Below are 16,461 nucleotides of genomic sequence, written 5' to 3' on the forward strand. Positions count from 1 at the left end.
GAATGCTAAACACTTGAGAGTTTCTATAACTACAGAAAAGATGTCTATAAAAATGTTTTCCCCTTTGTATGACCTAAACCAAGGGTCAGCAAACTGCTTCTACAAAGGGCCAGAGAGTAAATGTTTTCTCTTTCTATGCTACATAGTCTCTGTTGCAACAACTCAGCTCTGCTACCACAATGTGAAAGCAGCCACAGACAGCATGTAAATGTTGGGCGCAGCTGTGTGCCAATAAAACTTTATTAATAATAACCGGTGATGGCAGTCAGTCCCCTGATCAGAAACAGGGGATATAATACACCAGATGCTCTCCTATCACACAAATATTGATTGTCAGGCTGAGAATCACCATATTAGGACCTCAAAAACCACTCAGCAGCCACACTAATACAATAAGAGTGCCAGCTACAATCCAAGTCCTCCACCCTGGCTCCACATTTGCTTAGGCTGTCTACCCACTTCTGCACCAATCTCTCAAGGCTCTTTAAACCCGGAGTCCTCACAGGCCAGTCCAAAGGATCAATGGTCAGGAACTCTGCAATCCCTGATAGAGAGCTGCTCTCCAGGCTCATCCACAATACTGCCACCTTTCTAACCTCAAGTAACATCACTTTGGACACAGCATCTCTGCCATTCCCTGGATCTAAACGCAGCTGCCTACATGTGGGGGTAAGGGTTGTGGCTTCTGACCAGGGGCTTGAGAATCTCACATGGACAGTCTGTCCCACCTGGCATCTGCACTTGTGCGCCACCCCTTCCTTCACAGATAGGCCCCCTCTTAGTTAACTTCACAGGTGTAAGCAGTTATATTCTCTCTTTCCCAGGCACCATGACTTCATACCCTGGAATGCCGGCATCCCCTCCAGGGTTGCACTAAAGTTGTTCAAAAGAAAGTCCTTAAACCAACTACTCTGAATTTCCACTCTCTTTGCTCTCTCCATTTATTGCAGAATTATTTATTGGGGACCCACCCAAACTTCTCTTTTCCCTCTGGGACATGCTAGCTGGTGGCACTCTTTGTCCTAATCACCCAGGGCCAGGAAACAATTGTTTATTTAGCAAACACTAACACAAAACTTCGGCATTCCCCTGAGCACTTTGTCAATAGTAATTCATTGATTCCTAACAACACTGGAGGTGGGTACCTCAGTTGTTCCCTTTTTATAGATAAGGGAAGTCAGGTGGAGAGAGGTGACGGCCACAGAATCACACCTGTGGTCACTGACTGTGCTCAGAACAACCCCCCAAAGACAGTCCTAATCCCTGGGGCCTATGAACATACTATGTTTCATGGCAAGGGGGAAATACGGTTGCAGACAGGTTACAGTCGCTAACCAGCTGACCTTAAAACATGGTTATCTGCATTATCAGGGTGATCCCAGTGTAATGACAAGAGGCTTTTAAATGTGGGAGAGGAAGGGTTTGGGCAAAAATGGCTGAATATTTAGCTTCAATATTTGAGATTGAAAAGAATAAGGTTGAATGTTTACTGTTCTCTTCACTTTAAGGATCAGCGCCTGCCCCCACACGAACCAGTGCTCTTGGCTTCACATAAATCAACTTTCAGCCAGACCACGGTGCTGCTCAGCCTGTCCTGGAATCCACAGAATGCCGCCGAAACCGCACACAGATCTCATTGTCACGTGAGCGACGTGGAGGTGGGGGAACACAGTAACTCCTCTGAGGAGCTGTTCACAGAACTGTAGAAGTACGGGGCGACTGAAGAGATGAACATGCGCAACAACCTGGGGGACCCCTCGTGGGCCGTGTCTGTGTCACGTTTTGGCGCGGCAAGGATGCCGAGCAGGCAGTGACTGAACTCAGTAACCTCTGGTTCAGTGGGCAGGCTGTGCATGCCGAGCTGTCTCTGTCACCGATTTCCAGGAGAAGTGCCGTTGGCTGTATGAGATGGAAGAACATACCATCGTGGCTTCTATAACGTCCCACACCTGCAACCCGTCTCCCAAAACCACAGCAGCAACTCTATGAGTGACGACCCCGGCACAAGTCCAATATCCACCTGGTCCCCGGGAAAAAAACCAGTAACAGTCCCCAAACCATTGGCATGGCCACTTCTGAGATCCTGGCCCTTTGGCCCTCTACCTCTGACAAGTACAGATGTTCCTGGCCAGGACCCCTCCTCAAAGCTCCCTTAACTTGCCAAGGCCATCTTTCCTGTCCTCTGGGGCCCACCACCCCTCCTCTAATAAAATTCTGTATTAAAGGTTTAACAAATAGGTAAATGTTGGAGAGGGAGGCCTGACAGTCAGGGTCCAAGTGACCTGGTGACAGAGAGACTCAACCGGCCATTGCTGGCTTCCACGTTGGAAGCTGAAGAAACCACAGGACACACCCTGACCAGGTGGCTCAGTTGGCTGGAGCATTGTCCTGTGCACCAAGAGCTGGCGGGTTCGATCCCAGGTCAGGGCACATTCCTAGGCTGCTGGTTCAGTCCTTGGATGGGGCACATGCAAGAGGCAGCTGATCAATGTTTCTCTCCCTCTCTCCCTCCCTCTCTCTCTAAAATCAATTTTTAAAAACCATATCCTTGGGTAAGGATTTTTAAAAATTAAAAAAAAGAGAGAGAGAAAGGAACCATGGGATGCGGGCAGGCTCCAGAGGCTGAACCAGGCCAGGAGACAGGTTTTTCCCAAGAGCCCCCGGAAAAGAGTAGTTCTGCGGACACCTTCATGCTTGCCAGGGAGACCCACTGGGATGTCTAACCCAGGTTTTTTTTAAAGCCACTACACTTGTGATAATTTGTTATAGCAGCGGCAGGAAACTAAAACAGACTTTTATACTGGGAGTGGGGTGCTGCTGTAGCAAATGTGGACATGCCTTTGGAACTGGGCTTGGTCAGAGGCTGGAAGAAGCTGAGAAGCATGACAAGAAGAGCGTAGACTGCCTTGAACAGGCTGTTAGGAGAAATACGGATGTCAAGAACTCTGCTGGTGAGGGCTCCATGGGGAACATGGAAGAGAAAAGTGGCATCATCTTAGAGAATCCCTCAATGGGCATGAACAGACGACAGGCAGAAATATGGATGAGCAGGGCACTGCCAGTGAGGAAAGCTCAGAAGGAAATGAGGAACATGTTACCGAAAGGGGATATATTGTCAGAAAAATGGTCTTCATGAGACAGATACAGGGGATGCAACTGTAACTCATATCACCCTGCTGTCAGGGACTGCAGCCTTGGGAAACGAGGGATAAATGAGGAGGGTGTCAAGCCTTCCAGGGCCCTGGTGAGGGGATCTATTAAGGCACACTGTCACTTTCTCATTACCCTGTTGTGTTTTCTTCAAAACAATGATCGGGTGTGAAATGATACCACTTATTTCCTTGCGGCCCTCCCCACCTCCTCTAGAGCTTAAAGCTCGTGGGACAGAGACCCCAGATAGCTTGTCATTGCTGTAGAAGAGCCATTTTCAACTGGTGGGCCCCAAGAAGTTTTAAGTCAGGGACACTACCTCTTTTCCCTTAGATTGTCAAATTAAAAAAGAAAGGACAACAACCAACACAGTAATAGCCTTCCAGTGTGAACGAATCAAAATTATACCTATCTCTTTGTCAGATCAACAAAAAAAACGTATTTTTTGGTATGCTGCAGAATTTTAGTAATTAGTTTATGGGTGCCTCAAGATGACAAAGGTTGAAAATCTCTGTTGTAGAATGGGGCCTGGGGCAGCACCCAGGTACACAGTAGGGGCTCAGTTTACATTTGCTGGACAATGGGCAACATCTTTTTAGACTGCTCAGGTGAACTGAAGGACTGACATAACAGGGGTAGTGGTAAGTTCAGTTGGGGCTCTTTCTTTCTTTTTAAAGATTTTCTGTATTTATTTTTAGAAAGAGGAGAAGGGAGGGAGAAAGAGGGGGAGAGAAATATCGATGTGCGATGTGTGAGAGAAACATTGATTGGTTGCCTCTAGCAGGCTCCCCAGTTGGGGATCTGGCCAGAAACCCAGGCATGTGCCCTTACAGGGAATCGAACCATGAACCTTTCAGTTTGGGGAAACTCACCAAACCACACCACTCAAAGAGAGGCTCTTGCTTGTCTCAGGGTAACCTCCTTTTCCTTCTGGGACTTACCAAACCTTATCTGGTGACTGCCCCACATCTGTCAGCCCAACTAGGCAAGGAGTGGAGCAACGAAGGAGATTCTCTGCACCTGACAGAACAAGTCACCTCCTACCAGCTCTGTCTCCCCATCTCTAACGTGCAAGCCGTCATACCTCCCTCTGAAGGAATCTTGTGGATCAAGTAAAAGCCTACTTATCAGCCTAGCAAATCTCCTCCCCTTTCTAGCTTCACCTGCCTGGCAAGCTTCAGGGAACCAGATACGTTGTTTTTTGAAAGGACAAGCCAAGAGTTAAATAGACACTCTGACCCCTTACTATCATTTTCACTATTAAAAAACCCAACACCGTCCACACCCCCACACCCCCACCTCACCCACTCCATGCAACCAAGGGCAGCAATGAAAAATGATTCATTCTGTACCTGGTTCTCATCCTTCTGCCTCAGTTATAAACATTTAAAGGATCACAACTTTAAAAACAATGCCTGTGGAATGGAAAGAAAGTTAGAGCAAGACAAAAGGAAGAAAAAAGTAGGATCCCTTAAAAGTTAAACTTTCGAATTTCTAACAGGGATTACTGAAAAGGTACCTATTCATAGCTCTCCTGTCCTCCAGGTCACCCAGAACCCCACAGTCACTGGGAGCAGGCACAGAGGTGGCCTGTGTGACGGCTGACTCAGAGCCTCGGTTACCCTAAGCATGTATACACAGGGGGTCAGCAGTGTGGAGAAGGGGCCTGGCTGCCCCCATGACCCCAGGAGCCTGGCTGAGCTCACACTCCAAGGTTCCAGGAACAAGAAGGCAGCTAAGCAGCTAGGCAGCTGCTTAGGCAGACAGGAAATGAATCTCGGCCCCAGAGAGCTCAACAAAGCAACCAGGATATCTCATTAGCTGTATTACAAAATCCTCTGATGATCAAGATTCTGGATGCATCATGTCCTTGTCACTGAAGAAGAAAGTGGCCAAGCAAAATTACACTGCAAATTCATACCATAGATGCTGGAGATGTCCACTAAGGTAAGCTCCCATCCCAGAAACTCCACACCTCATGGAAAAGGGCAGGTTCTCACAGTGGACACAACGGCGCTCTTGGTTTGGGTCCCCAATGTCATTCCTGCATTATCCTCTTATAAACCAGGGACAGCAGTGAAGTCCAGCCAGTCAACGAAAGGAGCAAAAGGGCCAGCCTTGTCCAAAACAGGCAGACAGGTCGTATTAATTTGATCTGATTTGACTTCCAGAGACTGCGTCCCATGGCTACCAAATGCCTAGTGCTACAGAGGCAGCTTAAGTAGTAAAGGATCTTACAGAAGCCTCACTGTGCAGCCTGAAGCTGGAGGAAAGAGCAGGGAAGAGTACCTGGAAGATGCTGTTTCTACAGCATGATTTTAATAAATTAGTCAAGACATTAACTGCCATAATGACAAAAAAGACAGCAATTAAAAAAGGAGGAAGGAGGGAAGAGAAGTAGATGTACTTTGGTGGATGTCATTAATTCCATTTTGAATAGAGCAAAATCTTGTTTATGTAGCAGACTGGTGCATCCAAGTGGGCAGTTTTAAAATTCTAGACAGGATCTTTGGGTATTTACATCATTTATAAAGTGCTGACATTAAGAATGTCAGACCTTAAAGTTTCAGGATCTAAAAAGAATATTCATTGAAAACATGCCATACTATTTATTTTTTTATTTACTTACAAGATCTTATTCTTTTTCATGGGGAAGGAAATATATTCTATTGTAACACTATAATTGCCATTGTAATTCTGCAGTTAAACTGGAAGCTTGAATTAAGATCTTCTAAGTTGTACTTTTGAAAAATCACAACTACCACACGCACTAAAAATAATTCATTACCTATCATAAAAATGCTGCTACAGAAAATCATTCGAAGCTCCGTAATATGTATGAGCCAAGATCAAGCACATGATAAAGAAACTGGAAAATGCAGATATTCTCCTTCCTGCTTTCCTGACTAAACCTTGCAAAAGAAGGCTCTGTGCCTCAGTTTCCTGTTTTCTAAAAGAGGGGGTAATTATACTAGCTTTGCCCACCCCTCAAGGTGGTTGTGGATATCAAACGAGACACGCCTGTTATTGAGTCTGGTTATCACTAGCAGGCCCCTGACGCGCTGCAGCCAGACACTGCCACACGAGCCAGACATGGCCACAGGTACACAAGTGGCACACGTCCTCTGTCTGAAGCCAGGGGTACTTTTTAAGCATCAACTGGATTGTCGCTAAATGCACCAAGTAGCTAAACAAAAAGAGTTTCTCAACCAGCAAAAGAGAACAAGCAGGAACAGAGAAGAGTGAAGGGTGACCGTGCACTGAGACTGGGGGCCTGATCCCTGAGATGGGCTCACCTGCCCGTGGAAGGGAGGGACCCTGTGCATAACCCGGAAGGCCTGCCCTGTAGGACCTCGGCCCTAGGGACGCTACTCTGGGGCAGGAAGCCCCTTGCCCCGGTCCCTGCGGAGCTCCAGGACAGTGTGGGTCCAGGCAGCGCCAGCCCTCACCTGCGGTGTCCCAAATGGAGATGTTGTAGGAGCGCCACTGCTTCAGGTAGAAAGCGCCGCCCACTGTGCTGACCGTGTCCGCGAAGCGCCGCTCCATGTACCTCTGCAGCAGCGACGTCTTTCCCACGTTCATGTCCCCCAAAAGCACGATCTTCCCGTCGGGCTTCCTCATCTTCCTGCAGAAAGCCCCCTCCTCACCCCCACGCCCGTCGGCCCGTGTGCTCCGGGAGCAGCTGGAGCGACTGGACACCGGTGGCGAGACGGCTCGGACCCGAGGCTGCTTGGACTCGGGACTACCGGGGATCCGGACTCGCGGGGACCCCAGATTTGTGGACTTTCCTGTCTTGAAGCCCGGAACCGCGTAAGAAGCGCGTGTCCGCGCCAGGGCAACACTAAAGGACTCATATAGGGCTTTCGTCCAGGGCGCCAGCCCCGGGCGCCCCGGGCCCCGCCCCGGCCCCGGGCCCTGCCCCGCCCCCCTCCTGGCTCTGCCTCCCGGCCCCTCCCCCCACTTCCCTCTCAACAATCCCCCGCCATCCCCACTTCCCACAGCCGTCCCGGCACTGTACCCGAGCATCGCCCCAAGCCCTGCCCCTCCCCTCCTCCTGGCCATCCTTGCCCACTCCCACGCCCCCAGGCCCTCCCTGACTCCTCGCTGACCTCCCACCCTCCCCCATTCCCCTACCGGCCGCCCGGGGCACCGCTCTTTCACTTCCCGCATCCTCCTCGCCCCCTTCATACCTATTCACACCCCAGGGATGCGCTCCTGAGCGACCCCGATGGTCCCCGGGCACTGGTGACCCCAAATCCCTGAGGTGCCCTTGCCAACCCAGTCCACCCAGCGCTTTCCCTGCTGTGTCGATTCCCTTATCTGAGTGTGTGCAAATGTAGTCACTAGTCAAGGTCATTGTAAAAGTTTGCCCTAAATGAGCATTTGTGAAAGCCTATCCTAAGACTCTGACTGTTAATGGTTAGAAAGCTGGGGAGGAGGGGAAACTACAGGAGGATTGGTTCCTGATGTCGTTTTTGTTGTTGTTGTTGTTGGCTTTGTTAATTTTCACACACAAAAAAACATTTATTCTATGTTATATATGAAAAATGGACAGCCGTCGCCATTTAAAACTTCGGAGTGAAAATTTGACTTCGGCAGTTGCAATGACTATTAGCAAAATCTTTCCTCTTGTTAATAGAGCAAACCTTGAAATGCTCCTAAAATATTCAGCGTGTGGGATTTGGTATTTATTTTAGAGAATGCTGATGTAGAAGTCAGAGCTCTAGTTTGAACAACGTAGGCAATGTGTGTGCAGCCACTGCGCGTCCTCACGGTTTTCTGCAGAAAGGGAATGGGACCCATGGCCCACTTAAAGAAGCACTGTGATACTCAGATGGGGCAGAGGTATGAAGGCATCTCATCCGCTTCGCATCACATGCGTGGAGGGTTACTGTTAGACTACCTCTCCAAACTAGTGCTTTCTCTGCTCAGAGACCTGCCGTGCTCCCTATTTCCTAATCCAGCAGTTGGAACACTGCCCACCACTGTTTGCTCCCCTCCCACACACACTTGCCACCCTTTTACAAGCCTTCCCCACCCCCTTCCCCTTTATGGCCCTATCCTGCTTTATTTTCTTGCCGCTAACTTAAAGTGTGTTGCTTATTCACATATTTAACTATGCAGTCTTCCTCTCCAGAGGGGACTTTTTCTGTTTTGCTCACCACCATGCCCGGAGAAGAGTATCTAGCACATCATACTTGCTCAAGGAAGCTTTGAGTCAGGAAAGAATTGATGAATTCACCATCCTGGTGAGACGAGAAGTGGTGTCTCGCAAACACATCTGAACCAGCCATGCTCCACACCCTCACTCACTGAGCTGGCCTTACTGGAAAAGTCCCTCAGATCCAGTCTGCATCCCTGTGCATGGGCCTTGTAATTCCATCCGCCAGCCCAGGTGCCCTTCCTCCAAGCCCTCCCCCTCTGCTGAGCCCTTTCCTGTTCCTTTCTCTCCATTTCCACCACCTTCTCAGCCTCTTCCCTGCAGTTTTGCCTGTGAGAATTTCTAACTGGCTCATTTTATTCCCCACTATCTTATTGTTATCTCCTGTAGTAATTTAACAACACCCTGGGGACAGGGAGCATGATTTAAGCTAATTCTGTGACCCATCCAGCTCACTACACTTTTCTCAACACACTCCATCATTCAATAAACATGGGAATGAAAGCCCACGGGAGTGGGGTCCTTGTGTTTTGTTCTCTGGTGTCTGCCAGGTGTCCAGGGCTGGAACATAATCAGTGCATATTTGAATATGTTTGTCGATTAACCAAATGTTGTCTCCACTTGAAAAACTGCTGCTGCGTTCAGAGCAGGGTTTGGGGAAGGGAGGGACTGTCCAGCACCTAGCCCAGTGCCTAGCATGTAGAATTCACTCAGTAAGTTTGTTTAAACTTTTTTTTTAATTGGACAGCACTTGAAAAAACTGAACTTAAGCAGGAGAATGTCTCCAAATCAAATTTCCACTTCTCCTAAAAAAGTTTCTTAAAGACGGTCAATGGCCTTATTCATATTCAGGAAGAAATACTGAAGAAGGAGGTAGGCTTAGGGTTAAGAGTCTGTTTAAACTAGCTACTTAATGCCAAGTTTCATGTTTATTTTGCCTGGATTTAAACCTCTGGCCTAACAGGGTAATCTTTTTTCCAATTGCTAGATGAAATGTACCTTAGGCCAAGAAAATTATGTAGTTTATTTTTGAAAAAGATGCAAAATGAGCAATTCAAGGTCTGTCTACAGTTAAAATAAAAGAAATAAGAAAATAGGGTTCCTTCTCAAGAATTTTACAAAGTAACCTGGGAGCATTTCTAGGTACTTTGTTGTAGAACAATTCTCCATTTTAAATTACTTTCCTTAAAAACGAACAAACAAACCTGCCTATCTAGGAACTGAAACATCTAACTCTAATATAGGGATAGAGCAGTAAGAGAGACAGCCAGTAAAACAAACAAGCAAAACACAGAGTGCCCTAAATGCTTAAGTGTTAGATGGACAAAAAAAGAGCAGGGAGATGAAGAGAGAATGAGGCCTGAGAATGCATGCAGGGAGGTTAACTTTAAACAATATATGTATATTGTTTAAATGAGGAAGTTTCCATGGAGCAACAGACCGAAGCAAAGAGTTAAACATGCAGTTGTTGGAGGAAGAAGGATTCAGGTAGAGAGGTCCTGGGAGGAAGGCTGCCTGGGAACTGTGTGGGCCACAGGAAGTCCCAGGATAGAGCAGGAGAGGGAGTGCGGAAAGGTCATTAGGACCTGTGGGTTGTGGTTAGGTCTGTGGCTTGTCCCCTGAATGGGGTAAAAGAGTGTCGAAGGTTCCTGAGCAGATGAAAGACAGGACCTGTCCTAAACAACGTCACCTACCTGTGGTAACAGTGGTCAGAGCTGTTGACATTCTGGTTATATTTTTAAGGTGGAACCTACAGGATTTGGTGTGGATTAGATGTGGGATAATAAGACTGAGGGGAAGGGAGAGGGAAAAAAAGGAGAAGAGGGAAGGATGGGAAGAAAGAGGAGTCCAGGACCAGCATGTGGAAAGATGGGGTACCATACACACCTTCATCAACTCTAGAGTAACAGCAGTCCACCTCCAGAGCAGGGCCTCCCAACCTCCATGCAAGTGAGCTTTTGGACCAAATAACTGTTGGTCCTGGGGGCTGTCCTGTGGATGTTTAGAAGCACCCAGGCCTCTACCTACAAATAGCAGGGGCAGTATCACCACCCCATCATGACAATCAATAAATGTCTCCAGATATCGGCAAATGTCCCCAGGGGCATCAAAATTACCTTCAATTGAGAAACATTGCTCCAGAAGTATACCCACCTGCAATTTAAAATTGATCATTAAATTTCTTAAAAGTGAGCATTGCTCAGTAGTTATTTTGAAACATACCTTATGAGATGGGGATCATATGTGAATCATGTAAATAAATTTCAAACATACATAAATATAAAACATGTAAATTATAAACCTTGTAAGTAGATTCTTATGCTATATGACATATAAAAATGTATATGTATATATTTGTTCATATGTCAACCTTGTTTATGGCAATTTATTTTTGACCACACAAATAGTTTTTATTTGTATCTAACCAAATCTACCAACTTTTCCTGCATAGTTTCTGGCCATTTCAATGCCCGTCTTGATCCCCTACCTCAGTTTCTTGCTAAAGGCCTGGCGTCAGCTGAAGGAAAGGAAAGAGCATGAGGAGATCTGGATTTCGGATCCAGATTGGCCACGTTTTCACCAAGCAAACCTGGGCAAATGTTCCCAATTGTCCAGCACTTCAGTTTCCTCATCTATTAAATGTACACGATGATACTGCCCTGCTCACTCTTCCTGTGGGTGTGTGACCCTTTACACAGGGAGCTCATAGTACATGTCAGTTCCCTCATTCCCTCCTCTGTGTGGGACCTCCCACTCTTCCCCCCTCCACACCCTGCCCAAAGTTTCTGTTCTTCTTTCCCTTAGAATCCTCTTCATTGTCTTCCTTTCCACGAGGGAGGTAAAGAACTGAGGTCTGGTTCCTTGCCCAAAGGCTTGCACTGCAACATTCCAGGACTGGGAAATCCATGCCCCTGGGCCCTTTGCAGGACTAGTGAACCAAACTTACCGAAAGACTTAGGCATACACACCTCACTCACAGATTGGGGGTTGGGAGGAGGACCTAGATGAGAATATTTGAAAACTCCTTTTCCTGCTTCAAAAAGGCAAAACAAAATATCCAAAGCTGTAATGACATGACAACTGCAGAACTGAGGCAGGATAGTGAGAAACTAGGGAACGTCTTTGGCAAGTGGAATAGGGAAACTCAGTCAAGTAGCTGAACCCAGTGGCCGAGCAATTTATAGCCAGGTGGGGTCACCAGGGTGGAAGTCCCTAAGTGCCTGGCAGGGGACAAAACTGGGAAAACAGGGACCTCACCCCCAGGGTAAGCTCCCCTCCCCTGGCCTTCCCTCTCCGGAGATAAGATCTTGGCTTCAGTTGTGTTTCAGCTCCAGGCCCAGAAAAGCAGCAAAACCTGGTGGGTGATGCCAGAACCAACTGCAGAGATTAAAGACCCCCTGTCCTCTGACTGACCAATCAGTGGAGACCAAGATCCTAGTAGGGCACATCTGAAAAACTGATGAATATTCTGCTGAAAGTCTGCTTGGGTGTGGGTGTGGGTGCTCCTGAGCTCAGCAGCCACCCTGGGCTCCCACTACTGTTTGCTCTCTAACCCGCTGCTGGAGAAGTCCCCTTTCTTTCTGCACCCATGGGTGTACTTGGGTGCTCCTAAACATAGGACCCCTCTTCTGCTTTCCTTTCAGACTTGGGGACCTTGGCATCCGGTCATTCCCTGCAGTTCTTTTATTTCTTAGAACCTAGCTACAGGGGTGGTTTTCCTCAGGCGAAGCCAGCTGTTCTGAAAGGACCAGGAACCTTTACACAGCTCTGCTTCCTATTGCAAAACAATGTGAACTTCCCCATGCAGATGGAAAAAGGAACTTGAATTGCTTTCAATATTTTACTAATTGATTGAGCAGATTTGGAATATTTTGAAAACATTGTTCATGGACATATTCCCTAAACTGTGCTAATCTATCTAGAGTTAGCTCTTGCGTCTCACTGATTGTCAGCATTGCAGCCACTGGATGGAGAATCTAATCAAATCTGACCTAGTAAAGGAGCAGAGGGTTTCCTTAATAATTAAAAAGAAGAAAACATTAATTTTCCTGATTTTTTATGGATACGCACACTTTAAAATATTCTACTTCTCATCTTGTAAATTTCTAGTTTTCATATTCCTCATTAATTCTTAGCTCAAAGTTTCAGGGATGCTGTGTAGGGTTAGGAACAGAGGGAGCTTTCCTCCTCCAGGTGACTGTCACTTCTGCACCCTTTTCTCCAGGAGGCTCATTAACACTTGTTGTGCCACTTCTTCTATGTAGCCTGCTCCCCAACCCCACACATCCTGAAACTGCCCTCACCCTCGTCACCCGTGACCAATCTAGGTCATTTCAGTTTTTCAACCTATCTGTGGCCTTTGACCCTGTTTCCCACTTCCTTCTTGAAAATCTGTAACCTCCTGACCACACATCCCTTTGCTTCCCCGGGAATCTACCCTTGATCACGGGTTTGCTATTTATTTATTTATTTATTTATTTATTTATTTATTATTTTTAGAAAGAGGAGAAGGGAAGGAGAAAGAGAGGGAGAGAAACATCAATGTATGGTTGCTTCTCACACGTCCCGCACTGGGGACCTGGCAACCCAGGCATGTGCACTGACTGGGAATTGAACCAGCGACCCTTTGGTTCACAGCCTGTGCTCAATCCACTGAGCCACGACAGCCACGGGGGAGGGGTTGCTTTTTAAATAAACTCACCATACATGTGCAAAGTATCCTATAAATCTTTACTTGTGCATTGAAACTTCTGTTATATATCACTTTGTCTAGATTTCCTTGGAATAGAACATTGGCCATACTGGAATCAAACTTAAACCCTGCCAAGAGTGGACTTGTAAAAACAGACCTTTTTAAAGACAATAGAATTCCTGGAAAACACATAAAAAAACAATAAATGTAGCACTGCTACAAAAAGAGGGTGAAGCTCAGCTCAGGATTTTAAGCCAGTGCTGTAACTTGAGAGCTTAAGCAACCATTTAGTCTCATCTCAAGATTTCACAGTTCTGGTAAATTTCTCCCAATTGCATCATTATGAGCTTTGGGGACCTTAAAGGGAAGAAACAATCAGAACATCCCACATGTGGGCAAAGACAGGGCAACAGACAGCGAGTTTCCAGGAACAACTGTTGCCAACCCCAAAATGGACCCCTCCTCACTGTTGGGAGGACAGACTTTCTCCACTAACTCAGATTCGGTGGTTGGGGGCTTGAAAGTTAACAATAGACAGATTAACAGGAGAAAACAGGTTTTATTCACATAGGTGTGAGTGTACTTGGGTGAAATGCACCCCCTCAACAGCTGGATATGGGGGTTTGTATACCAACTTAATGGGGGTGGGCATCAGAAAGGGCTCTTGTGGGGAGACGAAAGAGCTTTTAGGGGAACAAATGAGAGGTATGACTGTTTTGAAAATGTTTGTTGGTGGACTTTCTCACCCTGTGTGAGTGGGAGAGGGGATTTATGGCTGCTTCACTCTTGGAAGGCTGTGCTTTCAGTCAGATACACGGAAGCTCCTGCCTGCATCAGCTGTTTCTCAAATGTCTTCAGTCCATTAGTTTGAGTGGGTCCCCTGTGGGACCAACAGAGACCTTGTTTAGCGTTTGACCAGGAGGATCATTCTTCAAGGGCCGAATGGCACACGTCACTAAGCTCACCATGGGCATTTGCTCAAGGCTCATGGAATTGTGCTAAGGCCAGACTCTCAGCGTTTCCCTAGCAGGAAACAGGCAAAGATTCCTGTACTTCATTGTGTAATCTAGTTTTCATCTCTCAGATGTAAAGGTATATACTTGTTATGGTCTGAGTGTTTGAGTCCCCCCTGAGTTCATAATGTTGACATCCTAACCCCCAAGGTGATTGGAAAGTGGGACATTTGGGAGGAGATTGGGCCATAAGGGTGGAGCCCTCATAAATGGGATTAGTGCCCTTAGAAATGAGACCCAGGGGGAACGGTAGGGGGAAAATGTAGACAACTGTGCTTGAACAACAATAGAAAGAAAGAGAGAGAGAGAGAGAGAGAGAAATGAGACCCCAGGAGATCCCTTGCCCCTTTCTTTACATGAGGACAATGAGAGGATGGCCATCCACGAACTAGGAAGTGAACTCTCAGCAGACATTATGATTCTGCCAGCACCTTGATCTTGGACTTCCAGCCTCCACAACTGTGAGAAACAAATTTCTGTTGTTTATAAGCCACCTAGTCTGTGGTGTTCTGTAATAGTCTCCTGAACAGACTAAGATAAGACTTTTTTTTAGACTACCCAAGAGGAATAAATATGTTTTATTTCCCAGATGCCTCCTATAGTTTTTAACCTTAATGTGAGCAGATGGGAATCTGAAGACAGTACTATACTCCCTGTGTAGGAGCCAGGAAGAGGCTCCAAGGCAACTCCCTGGTCGGCTATCACCCAGGATTGTCTCCTTCCTAAAGAGAGGCATCGTGCCACTAAAGCTCCATTTTGAAATTTTCTACATTTCTGTTCATTAATTCATCCATAGTGTGGCTCTGAAATATTTTCAGAAATTAGTTTATCAGATTTTTGGTCCATCCCTGGGCTGCCCTATTTACCCACTTTGTTACCTTTATTATTTTATGCAATTCTGTATTTCCTTAGCTGTAACTGACTGGTAACTGTATATTAGAGAAGAGAACCAGAATACCTCTTTCTAGGCACTAATTATTTAAAACCATTTCTGAGAACCAGTGAATAGAGATGCCCAAATCTGCATTCAAATTGGTATGTATGTATGTATGTATGAATGAATGAATGAATTTTAGAGAGAGGAAGGGGGTGAGAGAGAGAAAGAGAGAGAGGCATCAATTTGTTGTTCCACTTATTTTTGTACTCATTGGTTCCTTGTTGCATGTGCCCTGACCAGAAATCAAACCCACAACCTTGGCTTAAAGAGATGATACTCTAACCGACTGAGCCACTGGCCATGGCTTGCTTTTCATTCTTTAGATGAGCCAGCTAGTTTTATTATATCACTGGATTAACACTTCATACAAGATCCTGTTTTGATAATTAAGGAACTAACTCATACTTTAACCTGCTTGAATAAATATTAACAAGGGCCTCAGGTAATTTAGAGGAACCACAAAGAACTGTTTATAACCTGAAGTTTATTTTCAAAAATGGCTAACCACCGAGCGAAGCCCTGGGTTTTCAGAAGTGGCCAAGCTATGTAGTGGGGTTATGCTTAATTTTCAGAGTCTTACTTGTGTTTTTCTGTATTTTTCACCTTTTCACAGTGAATACACATTACTTTAGAAGAGAGAAAAAAACAAATCTAAAGTCGAGTTTAAACATAGAAAAATGGGATGAAAGTTTATGAGAAGGACCAAATGGATGGCTTAAAAAAACATTGTGTTTATTTTTAATTTAAATTATATTTTCTTGTACTGTTCAGAGTATTTACTGGCTGGTGGGTGGCGGCAGAGCAGGTGAGGTGGGGGAGGAGTATGGTTAGTGAAGTATGTTTAAACTGCCATATTCTAGTTCTAATATTCTGAAGTAACATACTTAGTGGGACTTGGTCCAGCACTTACATGACAATTCCTACTTACTGTGTAATAAGAGTGGAAATATTAAAAAATATGGGTTTAATCTTATGGAATCACTGGCAGTTAAGCTTTTATGATCCAAAAGGTGGTGATTTCGTGTGGTTTCACCTACACTTTAGTAAACTCAACTATTTTCCTAGGTTGATGTCCTTTGGTTGGTTGAAATACATTATTTTCCCTCAACCACAAAAAATTAACAGCCATTGTTTATCCTCAGTCTCTCATAATCAAAAATCTTACCAGAAATTACAAGGGTCAATGATCATACCTGGCTGCATTTTAGGGGCAGACTCTTAAGAATATCACTCCTATTGTCCTACCCAGACCAACACAGTCAGAATCTCTGGGGACTGGAGCTCAGGTAGCATTAAAAACACACACATACACAACTTTATTGAGGTATAATATAAGTATACTTTTTAAGTGACCAACTGAAGAAGGGGGGGGGGGCGTACCCACAGGGCCCCCCTGGCCACCACGGATGAGAATAAGTCTACCAAAACATGGTTTGCTTGGAGAGGAAAGGTGGCTGATCTCTCAAAGGAGAAGGGCCAAGAGCCTTTTCCTCAATGGGCTTTTATT

At 45.9% G+C, this 16,461-nt stretch overlaps 1 protein-coding gene across 1 annotated transcript in view; it reads right to left on the reverse strand.

Moving 5' to 3' along the window:
- Nucleotides 1-7,053, reverse strand: part of RAB20 (RAB20, member RAS oncogene family) — a 35,919-nt gene extending 28,866 nt beyond the window's left edge. Inside the window, exon 1 of the mRNA XM_028526688.2 lies at nucleotides 6,600-7,053. Within this exon, the coding sequence (XP_028382489.1) occupies nucleotides 6,600-6,771 (172 nt within the window). The 5' untranslated portion in view covers nucleotides 6,772-7,053. The remainder of the gene's footprint in view (nucleotides 1-6,599) is intronic.
- Nucleotides 7,054-16,461: the final 9,408 nt, after the last annotated feature.

Source organism: Phyllostomus discolor, chromosome 11 (genome assembly GCF_004126475.2).
Source record: "Phyllostomus discolor isolate MPI-MPIP mPhyDis1 chromosome 11, mPhyDis1.pri.v3, whole genome shotgun sequence".
Lineage (NCBI taxonomy): Eukaryota > Metazoa > Chordata > Mammalia > Chiroptera > Phyllostomidae > Phyllostomus > Phyllostomus discolor.